Source organism: Geospiza fortis, unplaced genomic scaffold (genome assembly GCF_000277835.1).
Source record: "Geospiza fortis unplaced genomic scaffold, GeoFor_1.0 scaffold145, whole genome shotgun sequence".
NCBI lineage: Eukaryota > Metazoa > Chordata > Aves > Passeriformes > Thraupidae > Geospiza > Geospiza fortis.
This window is the reverse complement of record NW_005054362.1, coordinates 2,217,995-2,231,217: the sequence shown is the minus strand read 5'-3', so window position 1 is coordinate 2,231,217 and position 13,223 is coordinate 2,217,995. Positions and strand designations below refer to the sequence as shown.

The 13,223-nt window shown below is 43.9% G+C and overlaps 1 protein-coding gene across 1 annotated transcript in view; it reads left to right on the top strand.

Annotated features, from left to right (window-relative positions):
- KMT5A (lysine methyltransferase 5A) overlaps nucleotides 1–12,209 on the top strand; it is a 14,214-nt gene extending 2,005 nt beyond the window's left edge. Inside the window, exons 2-8 of the mRNA XM_005424064.3 lie at nucleotides 1,956–2,112; nucleotides 2,928–3,144; nucleotides 3,814–3,898; nucleotides 4,248–4,307; nucleotides 4,791–4,981; nucleotides 5,710–5,846; nucleotides 11,788–12,209. Of these exons, the coding sequence (XP_005424121.2) occupies nucleotides 1,956–2,112; nucleotides 2,928–3,144; nucleotides 3,814–3,898; nucleotides 4,248–4,307; nucleotides 4,791–4,981; nucleotides 5,710–5,846; nucleotides 11,788–11,867 (927 nt within the window). The 3' untranslated portion in view covers nucleotides 11,868–12,209. The remainder of the gene's footprint in view (nucleotides 1–1,955; nucleotides 2,113–2,927; nucleotides 3,145–3,813; nucleotides 3,899–4,247; nucleotides 4,308–4,790; nucleotides 4,982–5,709; nucleotides 5,847–11,787) is intronic.
- The last annotated feature ends 1,014 nt before the right edge of the window (nucleotides 12,210–13,223 follow it).

The window sequence follows — 13,223 nt, the reverse complement described above, 5'->3', positions numbered from 1 at the left end:
GAGCCGCCGTGCGGGCTGTCCCGGGGAGCCGCGGGGCCCGGCCCTTCGGGAGCCCCTCAAATCATTCAGAAATCGGTTAACTTTAAGTACGGTCGGGCTCTTTCCGTGTTTCCCTGTGCCCTTCCGCAGACAGGCACTAAGCTCGGCGTTCCCTCCGTGCCATCTTCCCCGTCCTGTAGCTCTGTCACAGGCAGCTGGCCGGAGGCTGCTTGTCTCTTTGCCTTTAACTCCCAGTGGAAATAGTCGCGGCTATTGCATTTAATCCCGGAGCCCCTCTGCAGCCAATCTTTCGTGTGTTTTGCTGCGCTGAGAAAATCTCTGCTCTCCGGGGTCTCAAGCCTGGCACAGACAAAGACGTGGCAGCAGCATCTCGGCTGCGCCAAGAGCGCAGCAGGCAGGGAGCTGGGAATGAAGGGAGGAAGCTCTGCTGGAAAAATAGTTGTTCGTTTCCTGTTCATGGTGTATTCAAAGCCTGAAGGCTCTGCTGGCAGGTGGACTGCAGTTCACTGCTTTGGGCTTTCTCCCAAAATGCTCGTATTTAAACTTCTTACTAAATCTTGAGGGCTTTGAAGCTCAGGGTTCATTGCTTGTATTTGTTAAAACGGAGTGTTTTCATAGTATTTCATGCTTTGAAGCCCCGAGTTTTTAATAAGTGAGTTTTCCCTTTCATAGCCCTTTCAGAAATATTGGAAGTCAGGGAGTGTCCATCTGATTTGCTTTTTCTCAGGCTGTTCCATTGTAATCTTAGTCTTTAGTAGTTTATTTGTGGACTAAGATTTGAGCCTTTAACTGGTTTGATTTTGTGTGAATTATGAACATAGGAAGTTTGTTATTCATGACCACGTTAATTATTAAAATTATCCTATCTGTTCTATTGTCTACTTTGTTTACTTTTTCAGTGTCTGTGACTGAAATGCTGAGGTATTTGTTTAGTCAGCTATATTTGAACTATCTTTTTTTAACTATTGGGACCCTTTGTTCCTTGCTTTTCTAAGAAAATGGATGCATATTTTTGTTGTTTTAACTGGCATGCAATGTCTGAAAATTGCTTTTGGTTGAGTCAAACTATAGCCAAGAAAAACTCATTCTGCCCAAGCTGCATCTGTTTGTCCAGACCCTGAGATTTCATGGTTGGAATGTGCCTGACATGCCCTGCACAGGCAAGCACAGCCAGGTGGCAGGAGGCTGTGAAAGCAAAGGTGACAGGGCTCCACTAATCTTTGCTAAATTTGACACTGCTCACTGTTGGCATCTTGGAGCCTGAGCCAGCAGCAAACCCCAGGCTCTGTGGTGTCTGGCCATGCCAGAGGGTTTTGCCATTTTCCTGACTGGGCTTTGCATTGACTCTTTAATGGGCCTTTTTGCCATAAACAACATTTACACTTTATTTTTATGTCATATAATGGATAAAATATAGCACTGTTTATCTCCCATGCTTTGCTGAGAGATGTCACTCAAGGCAGGCTGTAAAACTGATTCCTGTGCTGCTCAGTTGAGCATATAATTTGCTGCAACAACATTTGACACCTCTTGAGAGTAGCTGGGTAGCTCATACCTCTGGCTGTGAGAGCTCTGTACTGGGCCTGGGCAATTTTTGCTGCACTATTCATATTTTTTTTGGCTTGTGCTCTTTGAGGCTGCCTTCCTCTCCAGGAGCTCAGGGTTGGGGTTTTTTTTAGCACCAAAGTTCATACTGTGAAGCACAAGGGTGGAGGCTGGAGTTAGCTATGACTACCCCATCCTGCCACATTTTATTAGTTAAGTTCTCAGAGTGCTCAGCACTGTTGTGTTTTCACTTAGAAATCACAATCTCAGTGAGGGTGAGGCTTCAAACAGTGTAATTCCATCAGCACAGTCACCTGTCAGCCCTGGTTGCTGCAGACTGTTGTGGATGCCAGCTTGAGGTTCCTGGAATCTCTGTGCTGAACTGATTTTTTTGTGTGGGTCTGTTTTAGGAGAATGTGTTTATTGGTCAATCCAAAATCTACAGCTACCTGAATCCCAACAAAGCTCCTGGTGCTCGCCCCCCGCTTCAAGAAGAGAACTCGGTCATGTATCACGAGGTGAAATGTCAGGGCAAAACACTAAAGGAAACCTACAGGAAAGGAGCTGGTAAGATTGAGCTTTGGATTGCTTCTCTTGGTGCATGTGCTCCCACTGCCCTCAATTCTGACATTTTCATCAAGAAATAAAAGCAGTGAGGAGGAGCCCAAATTGTGGATGCTGAGTGCCAGGTTCACAGTGACTAGAAATGGTAGTGTTCTTAAAGTTTATGAAGGGGAAGAAATCCCATCGGGCTTGTGTTTTAAACTGCATTTAACAGCCTTGGTAATTTGTCAAAGCACTTTGATGCAAACACTTTTACAAGCAGGTATTCTCAGTCCCATTTGATGCAGGGACTGTCAGGCTTTCTGGAAACTTGGGGCCTTTAGTTCCTAATTTGGCTCCCCAGTTTTGACAAGGAAGTGAAGATGGCTTTAGCTTGTCCCACTGCTGAGGCCTTGCAGCTGTGCCTCTTTTCTCCAGTGAGCCTGAAACATCTGTCTCAGCAGATGGGACTGTTAAACCTGATTATTTACTCTACATAAAAACGTTATTGAACTTTAAACCACTCTCACGTACCTCTGAGTCAGTTGTCTGAGGAGGAGGATGTGGTTGTATTGGGGTAGGATGCAAAAAAACCAAGTAAATGTTGGTTGTGGGGAGTGTAGACTTCTTGTCAGTGCCAGCCCTTTAGCTCCCAAGGATTTATCCTGGGTGGCATTGGCCACTTGGTACCAACATCTGCAGCTGCTGAGCCCAGCAGTGCAGGGTCATTGCTGTCCTTTCTCTCATTTGACAGAGCTCTAAACCCCTGGAATTCATTTAAAGCACTCGGGTATGGCTGGCCCTAAGTTCAGAGCCTTACTCGATTTCCTTGTCACCAGGAAAAAAGAATGGTGGCAAAATAGTTGAAGGTGCTGTGAAACCAGAAGAGCAGAAGGATAAGGAAGGTGGGTGCAATCCTTCAGTGCCCTCCTCTGATCAAAACCAAGAAACTGTGGAAAGCCAGAAGACTCCCCTGCCTGCAGACTGTGCAGAGGAGGCCAATGCAAAGCCAGCTCAGAAGAAGATGGTTAAAGCAAAACGAGGACCAAGGAAAAAGTAAGTGATTTGTGGAATTGTGAAAGGACAGCTCTTTGTTTTCTCAAGAATATAATGTTTTAAAAACCCTAAAATAGCATCTAAGTACCTATTTTCCACAGGATTTGTTTGTCTTAAAAGCAAGGTTAATGCTTCTAATAATGTTCTATTGTTCTATCACAAGTGAAACATTTGCTGGTCACCTATGGAAAAAAAGAAATTAATGATCCATTAAGACCTACTTTCCTGTGGACAAATGGGAATGTATCTTGTCAGAAACAGAACAGTTGGAGGCTTCCTGGCTGAGCTGATACCCTTTCTCTGGGTATCAGAGTAATGTGACCTAACATTAATGAATTCCTTGCCAAGCAGTTTTCATGACCTAAATTTTCGAGTGCCTTCTGGCAAGGCATGCAGGGGGCCCCAGACTTGTAATGTGACCTTCAGTTGATTTCTAACGACTTGTATTGTTCAAGAATTAGTACTGGAGGAATGGAAATAGTGTGGGGAAGAAAAGGGATGTAGCTGTGGCTTGAAGCTAAGGGTACTGATAAAAACCACTGGTTCATATTGATCACCTTTCAGCTTACCAAGCTCAAATAAAAAATTCTTGCGCATACCTTTCCTCTAGCAGTGTAACTTAACAGTCTGAAATGTGTGTGTGTGTGTTCTCTTTTTCTTGCTCCTTAGAACACAAGGAAGAACACCAAACCGAAAAGTGACAGATTATTATCCTGTTAGAAGAAGTTCCAGGAAGAGCAAATCTGAATTGGAGGTAGTGCTTCTTGTTAAAATGACGTAACTTATAACATGTCTGATTAGCTGAGAATTTGGGGAAGTGTGTAACTATGGTTTCCATTCCAAATGCAAATAAAGTTGTGCACTTGAAGTAATGTTAAGAACATACTTAAAATTTGGAAATGCTGGTCCAGTTTAGAACAGAATCTAGCTGTTTATGTGTTTGGGGGGGCAGAAATCTGTCTTTCTGCTGTTCAGTTTGCTGGAAATATGAGATGGTTTGGAACAATGAGTGTCATTGGTGGGTAATTTCCTTCCAGCTCTAGAAGAAGCTACAAAAGCTATCAACAATATTGTGGTTTTGTTTGTTCTTGTTTATTCTGCAGACTGAGGAAAGGAGGAAAATAGATGAGCTGATTACAAGTGGGAAGGAAGAAGGAATGAAGGTAACTGCAGTGCCAGCCTAAGTGGTCATGTACTGTTTATTACACAGTATCTTGATGTTAATCAATTTAAACAGAGAGTAGCAGAACTCAGTCTCAGGACCCTGCAATTCTCTGAAAATGCAGGAAAACTGGAACACACAGTCCTTCCTTTAAGTGAGCAGTGTTGGTCTCTGAAGGATATGTCTGTGCAGCCTCAGTTATAAATACTGAGGGGATTTTAAGGTATTTACAGAAATGCACTCCTAAGTTCTTTGATTGGAAGACTTTGTGTCCAGCTACCCAGTAACTCAGAGTGTGTCCCAAACTCATCCTGCATTTCTTCCACAGTGCCATGCACTGTGCCTCTACAGCTTTGTCTGCAGTACACACAAAATCCCTTCTGCAGCAGTTTTTTAATGACAAATCATTTCCTAGTAATCAGCATATCTGCAATGATGTAAATCAGCTGGGAAATGAGAAAGTATTTTCTTTTCAACTCAACAGATTGATTATATTGATGGCAAAGGGAGAGGAGTAATTGCTACTAAACATTTTAATCGAGGAGAATTTGTGGTTGAATATCATGGGGATCTCATTGAGATCACTGATGCCAAGAAACGAGAGGCTGTGTATGCTCAAGACCCATCCACAGGCTGCTACATGTACTATTTCCAGTACCTCAGCAAAACTTACTGGTAAGCTCAAGTTTCTATTGATGGAGGCTTTGAATGCTGGTAATTCTTTTCTTGTTTTCATGCAAATTTTTTGTTTTTAATGGGATTTGTGAATGATGAAATCTTTTGGAGCATTGTTTCATGGTCTGAGAGCCTCCCATACATGTGGGCTATGAGGAATGGTAGGTGACTCAAAGCCCTCTTCTTTGAAGTACAGCACAAGCTATGTGGAGAGTTGCTGTGCTTGGATGAGGCTTGTAGTTCTGCAGTGGTCTTCTGCCTAAAGTCATCCTCTTGTAAAATGGACTCCTTTATCTGAGATGTGAGGAGTTGGTTTGGAAAGCAGGATGGACAGACTCCCTGGAAGAGAAACGTTTCTTTCAACTTTGACTGGGTGTCCTTGTTGCTCTAGTCTCTAACACCCATTTCAGTCCAAGCTTTATAATTTTTTTCACATCTGGATTCTGCTATTCCTGGAAACAGGCAGCTCAAACAGTCCAAAGATTTAATTTTCTGGGTTTTGTACTAACTTAAAAATCTCCCAGAATTTAGTTTCTCTGCCTTGCCATATTATGGCTGCCTATTTAGTCATGATTGTTCTATAATGTAACATGATAACGTTCTGTTTCTCCTTAATTTTTCAAGACTCGTGTGGATTCCTCCTTCTTTGTGTGATTTGCACTTTGGGCTTTGCTCACGAGCTGCCCCTGTCCCAGGCGCAATCCCGCGTTCTGTTCTTGCTCTTTCAGTGTCGATGCTACAAAAGAAACGAATCGTCTGGGAAGGCTCATTAATCACAGCAAATGTGGCAATTGTCAGACCAAGCTCCACGACATCGATGGTGTGCCTCATCTCATCCTCATCGCTTCCAGGGACATTAAGGCAGGTGAAGAACTGTTGTACGACTATGGAGACAGAAGCAAAGCTTCCATTGAAGCTCACCCGTGGCTGAAACACTAATTCATCTTCCTTGTTTGGGGTTTTTATTTTTGGACTGAGTGTTCTACAAGGAGTCAGTGCATTTTTTTTTTCTGCCCTCACTTCCCTCAGCTTTCTTAGTGGATGGCTTATGGTCTTCCAAGCTCCTTAAAAACTGCCTTTTTGCTTTGCAGTATTTAAATACCTATTACAGTTTTCCAGGCAGGCTTGAATAATTGATCTTAGATTGCCAAAACTTTTATATCATAAAAGGAAAACCCTCCTTACAATTCGAATGCTTCTGCGTAGTGACCAGTGCCACTTGAGCAGTGAAAGACTTGCACAGAAATTTAATCACTGGGGTTGTGCTTCTGCTTTTGCAAGGAAATCTCACGCCCCACTTCGGGGTGCTGACCTTGGCTTTATGACAGAAGTACTGCTGTACTCTGACTTGGTCATCCCGTGGCTTGACTGCCTGTCAGACTGCTTTTCACAGCCCAGTGCTGACAGGCTTCTCTGAGATGGATGCTACTGTCATTCTCAAATAATTTGTGGTAGGAATCCAGTTTCTCCTGTGTCATACATTCTGTTGGCAATGAACTTCAAATGCACTGGCACTGAGGGAAAAGGATGGTCAGATTGACTGCTTCCTTTGGAGAAATTACTCCCAGCCAAATGAGGATAAATTTTGATAGACTGGGTTGATACTCATTACAGCTGTGAAGATAGAACTTCACAGTGAGAATTAATGTTTGACATTGACTTATTTTCTAAACTTTGAGAAGGTACCTTTTTTATAGTCGATGGCTGATTCTTGGAGGTGTCTCCCAGAGGATTTTAAAGAAGTAAAAACTCTCTCCAAAAGTTTTTTATATTGCCTTCCTATGCTAATTAGCCACATCAGAAGCTATTTATTTACTGTGAATGCTTGAAGTAGAGCATAGTGGTTCCAAAAATAGGAGTCATCTTCATATGCAGCTTCAAACTGTAGTGATGGAGTTCATGCAGTGAAGAAAGTAGATTCCTTATTGCCTGGTCCTGTAGGTCTGTCCAGCACAGTCTGGTCCCACTGTCTCACATGGGAGTCGAGCGCTTGGCATCTTGTGGATGTTTGGATGTTTCTGTTGGAGAGCCAAATCTGGGATATAGGCAGGCAATACAATGCAGGTCCTTTATGTTAAAGAGGAATTCTTACCAGTTGGAATTTTTGCCAAGGCAGGCTTGGCATGTGTGTAGATGAAAATGGCTGTGAGCCATCAGCCATGCTTGCTGCTGGAAGATGTCAGCAAGGGATCTGTGGCTCTGTTAATGTCTTCTATTCCTCATGTCTTGAAGGCTGCTGCTGTTCCAGCTGAATGCCCTCTAGACAATCTTGTGCTTGCCTATGTGATAGGTCAGATAGCAACAACATCCTGGTTGTGTGCTCCAGCAGCAAGAGAAGTGGCTTAGTGATGTATTTTTTAAATTAAAAACTTGAAGACAATGTCTCTGTAAAATAAAGAATATATTTATTATTGATGAAACGGCTGCTATACTACCTGTCTCCATTGCAGTTTTATGAGCATTTTGAAAGAAAGCTGTGAAAATCATTAGCTATTAAATGCTTTATATTATTTACTGCTTCACACAAGGCAAACTCGTCAGAGCAAGCCTGGGTATTTTCCCATTTCTGAAGAATTAACTGGAGACATGTCACATTACATGTACTGAGTTTCAGGTAAGCCTCCTTGGCCAGCTTGTCTGAGTTGGCACTGATTTTTCTCTGGTCTCAGAAACAGAGACCTCAGCAATGTGTACAGTGTCCTGTTAAACTAGAGCACTTCCCTTAAGTCAAAATTGGAATAAATTTTTTTAATTTTATTTAAACATCTACGTGTTCTCTATCAGGTTGAATAGCTTAAAACCTCTGTACTTCAGCATCACTTTTGTAAACAAGAAAGGGGAAAGATCTCCCTTGTTTTACATAAAAAGAAAATGTCTTCTCTGAAAGCTTAACTGGTAATTGAGTAGCACTGCGTTGGAGGATGGAAATAAAGCTCATGTTGCACTGCATCTGTATCCTTTACTTTTCTAGGAACACATACAGAGATCTAGAGATCTATCTCGATGTACTTCTCACAGGAATGTGTCATTTGGGTGTTTATCTCTGTGCCTCACAGGAAGGCTTCATCTTCCAACAAGATGTGACAGGGAAAAACACCCTTGGGTTGGGAGCTAAACTGCTTTTTTTAAAGGAGATTGGAAAATACATCCCTGGATAAACCATGGAAGAGGATGGAATTCAGATCACTTGTCAGCATCTGTCTCCAGCTCAGAGGTGCATCCTGGCTGTTGCTGATTGATTGTTTCTTTGTTTCATTTTTCTGTGCACAAAGCCTCTGCTCAGGCCATGCAGTAACTGCCTTCCCTGCTGCCATGCTCTAGAAAATACACAACGAGGGCATGGCCAAGGCTTATCGATATTTTGAAGATGGCAAAAGGACTCCAGTGGTTCTGTGCCCTGGCTGAAGCAGCTGGCTCAGGGCAGCCACCTGTGGTGTGGCCTTGCTAACAGACATTTGTTCCTGACCTCTGAGGGAGGCTGCAGCTCTGCCTTCTGCTGAGCCACATCCACATCGTGCAGCTGAGCAGATGTGTGAAGTGCCCTACATTTTTCATGCTGCCAGAGTAGGAGAGGGAATCAAAAGACTTCAGAGCCTGCTTTTATTTCTGAAGAGAGTAAGATCACAGTTTGATACCTGTCACTGCTTCTTTTATGTCTGTTCAGACTTCTGCTCTGGATAGTCTACCTTTCTAAATGGAGAACCTAATTGGTGTCTTTCAAGCTTCTTTCCCCACTCCTCTGTTTGCCCTATAATTCTTCTACTGGTGCTAAATCTCATTACTGGGGCCAGTACACAGCTTGTGGCAGGTGATTGAAAGAACAGAGCTTATGCAAAACACAACTCCCTACCACAGGAGACCTTCAGCTGTCAGAAATGAAATGTTTGGTGCATCTGTTCCAGTCTGAGCATTGCCTGCACCTCAGCCCTTTGTGTGGGCAGAGCCCAATTGCAGCAGCTTTTCCTCCTTTGCTGTGCTTTTCTCCACTGTTCATCTCACCCCCAAACAACCACTTGTGAATGGCAGGTCTCTATTATCTTCATCTACAAAATCATTTGAGCTGAATGTTTTGATAGCTGGACAGGATAAGTATGCTGTAGTACAGATCATCACAGGCTTTTAATAAGAATAAACCCCAACTTTATACAAACATTTTATTTTCTACATGTGGATAATGTCTGACAGTAAGAAATACAAAAAGTGTCTGTTTCAAACAGTTTCTGAAAAAGCAGAGTAAAATCTATCCTGAAAGAATATGATACAACATGATTTTAATGAGATTGCTCATTCTCTACAGTAGGAGTGATGCTGCTGCTTGCAATCATTGTCTTTCTCAACGCCTCTGAGGCTCATCAGTGACATTCCCACCAGCAGCAAAGTCCTTGAGGATGCTCATTTTCCATGTTTAAAAGAAAACCTAAAAAAAGAGAGAAAAATCAATAGCAGAAAGAAAACAATAATGTCCAACTGGAAAACAAGGAACAGGCAGGGGGCTGGCCCTGTCAATGTGCTATTTTGGGGGACTTTAGGGACAGACCCTGAGCTTGTGGGTTTTGTGTACAATGTAAACAAAGCCTGGGGCCAGCTGGGGTGCTCCCACAGCACAGCTCTGAGGGGCTGGCAGGGGAGGCAAGTATTGAATCATTTTGCTCAGGAATCTTGTTTTTCCTAGGAAAAAAGTGACTCCGGGCTTGCCTGGGTGGAGGTTGCTTTCCTGTGCAGTGCTTTTTCCCCAGGAAGAGATTGCTTTATCAGGTTTTTAACTTTACATGGAGAGCAGAAAACAATATCCAGCCAACTAGGCTAAAGTTCAGCACCCACCCCTGGATTCACTGTGTAAGGAGTGGGCCCTGTTCTCACAAATTCTGCCCCAAAAGCTGCAAACAAACTTACAACCGTTTGATGATTGTCTTCTCTTCACTGTCCTTTCTGGTGCCAGCACTGCTGCCACTGGCTGCTTTGTCCAGTTCTTCAGTTTGGTCCCTTTTCTGTGAGATGATCCCACTGGGAAAAGAGATAGTTTTGTTTCTTTTTTGTGGGTTTGTTTATTTTTTTGTGCAGAGTGTGACAGTGCATGAGTTAGACCTCTCACTGGACATGGGTGAATGAGTGTTCACAGGACAGAGATGGCAGCCCAGCCTCTTCCTTGTACTGAACTGAAAATAATGAATTATTATCCCTAAATACAACAGTGTAATTGTGCCAGGGTTATGTTTTAATGAGAACACTAAAAAAGTAACAAGCTGATTTCTCCACAGAGAAAAAAATGGCAAATCATAATGGAGGTGAAAGGGAAGTGTAATCACACTTGGATTTGTGCAGAAGTCCAAGGGTGAGAGGACAGTGTGGACACAAATGGTGAATTTCTGCAGGAGTGGATGTGTGGTACCTCCAGCGCAGCCACCCAGGCTCACACCAGGCCTGGGAACAGATGGGAGATTCCCAGCTCCCCTGCAAGGCAGGTGCCTGTTCCTCTTTCCACCCTACAGAGGAGAGAAGAAAGGCTTTGCCTCAGCTCTACATTTTGCCATCCCACTTTGGTGTTTCTACACTCCAGAAGCTGTAACCGCCTACTCCAGGCAGCAGTTTCAGTTTGACCAAAGGGTGTTTTCCCTGCCTGGAACAGGGTGAGATTTTCCCAGCCTGCACACTCTGTGTTCACAGCATGTCCTGGGCTGACCTCAGTCATTTGGAGAGCTCAGTGGATCAAAGCCTGTGACTGCAGTAGCTGCAGGCGAAGAGTGGCCAAGCAATACTCAACTGGATTCGGAAATAAAAACACAGAGCAGTTAAAAACTGGTGTGACACCAGGCACGGGGTAATTCTGAGGCAGACTCTCTCTCCTCTTGGATAAATGAGACAATGAGCTGTTGGGTGACACTGCAGAGCTCTAACATCTGCATAGTAACTTCTACCCAGAAATCATCACAAAAAATGCAGCCCCCAAACACCACCAGTCACTTTGAGCCAGTCTCTGAGATGTTTGTTACCTTGTGTTATGCAGAGCTTATTTCCAATGTGTACAAGGCATTTAGAACATAGATTTATCCTCTTCTCCTGCACAATTACTCTTTACTACAATTACAATTAGGATTTTATGTGACTGTTTAGAGGGAAAATGGGTTTTGGCTTAAGCTGTAACACTGTATGAGGAGATAACCTCACAAATTACTCGACCTGAAAAGCAGCCCTGCCCTGTTCTTGGTGCACAGCTGTGTGACTCAGATCACTAAAAACCTGAAAACCTTCCCACTGTTACATTTTTAACTTGGCCTGTACTAAACTGTGTAACAGCTGGGAAATCAAAGCAAGAAGCCATTCCACTGCTACACAGCAAAGCAGCCAGCTGAGCTGGGGAAGTGCTGTCAGGCAGTTTGTAAATTCTTGGATTTAAGTGTAACTTCTTGGCTTAACGTTCCTGTTACAGACAAGGCGAAGGGCGGGCTCGCTGTATCCAGGAGGGTGCTGCTGAGATATCCCAACTGAAATCTACTGTGCTCAGACAGTTTGTGTCTAGATTAAGAAGAAATTTTTTGACCCAAAGAGTTTATAATCCAACCTGATGAGAGGGGCAGAGGTTGAGAAGGAGAGCTTTTGGGGTGAATGAATTTGTAGCACCAAGATCAAGACCCTTCCCACATCCCACCCTTTGACTCACACTGACTCTCCCTTCAGGAAAGACCAAACCCTTCTCTGCAATCACTTGCTTTGCACAGTTCAAGGGCCTTACACAACCCTCTGTTGGCAGTCTTAAAAAACCCACAGCTTATCATGAATGATGAAAGAGCTCAATATTCTGTTTCTAGATCAGTGCCACACCCCCATGGGAGTGAAGGACCGGAGATCAACCAGCGTGGTGCTGCAGGAGGAAGAAAAGTTTGACTGAAGCTGAGCTGGAAACCCCCCGTGCTCTTTGGTATGTAGTGTGGCTTTAGACACAGTGTGTGTGCAGCTGCTGTGACTGCACAGATGAATTCCTGTGCCCAAGAACCCAGCCTGGATGTGGAGTGGGAGTAACTCTGCGTAGGCTGAGAGTGGGACAATGATGGGAATGGGCTGAGAACTGTGCAGAGGAAAAGGGAGTTTGGTTTTCAAATTGTGTTGCATAGAGACTTCATTGTTCCCCCGTTTTTCTTTGTTCATTTGTATGCTCTGGGGAGCACAGGGGTCACTTTCATATCTGGACAATGCTTATCCTGATCTAGGGGCTCAAACCTTCAAGACTCTCAACTGATAAGCTTCATGAAATACTTGTTATTAGTTCTCTGCTGACTTCAAGCTTTACCTCTTATAGCACTGTAGCTCCTCTTGCACCACCAGAAGCTGAGCTTTCAGCTGGTTCCTCTCTTGCAATACATCTCGGAGCTCCTGTAATGTGAACCGGGGCCGGTTGGGGTCTGTGAGGTCTATCACCATTTGATCTGGTCCGAGGCTGGGCTGTAAAAGAAACAGTGGTGGATCTTGTAACCTCTCAAAAAACTCAGCATTCAGAGAGTAAAATATCTGGATTTTATAAATATGGAATTTTTAGAACTGGTATGAATTCATCACGATCCTGATTATTATTTTCCCAAGTTAATGATAGTTCTTCATATTTTTGTATTCCCTTGGTGACTGTGTTCCCCAGCCAAGTATAGGCCACAACTGTGGCAAGCTCTGACCACAGTTAAAAGCAAAGTCTCTGTCCCAAAGAGTTTGTAATTTAGTTGTCAAGAAGATGCTTTTATCAGATTGTTCTCAGATGATGAGTGAGGCTGTGCCATCGAATGCCACACCAAAATTCCGTGTCACAGAAAGGTGAGACCTGAACTCGCCTTTTTGATTTAAAACCTTTGAAGTAATCAAGACATCAATTTCCCTCACAGGGGGGTAACAAAGCCTCAGTGTTTGCATACAGTTGTCTCTATGGGGCCGGTGCTGTGCAAGAGCTGAACACGGTGGGTTTGTACTCTGAACTTTGTGCGTGACTGACCCAACTTTGCTGGGTCAGCCATTGCAGTGAACCTGGAGTGAGGAATCCACAGCACTGCGACCACCCCGAAGGAAAGAGCTTCAAGGCTTTCATGGCCAAAGACGGGAAATGACTTTGTGAGACTTATCCTGCTGTCACAAAAGAGACCACAAGTATCGGCCGGCCCATCTGGTGTGGTTCTGGGCGCGCTCTGCGACCCAGACGTGGTGTGCCCGTGCTGGGGAAGGGGACCGTGTCCCTTGTGCCCCGGCCGAATCCCGTGTGCCCCGG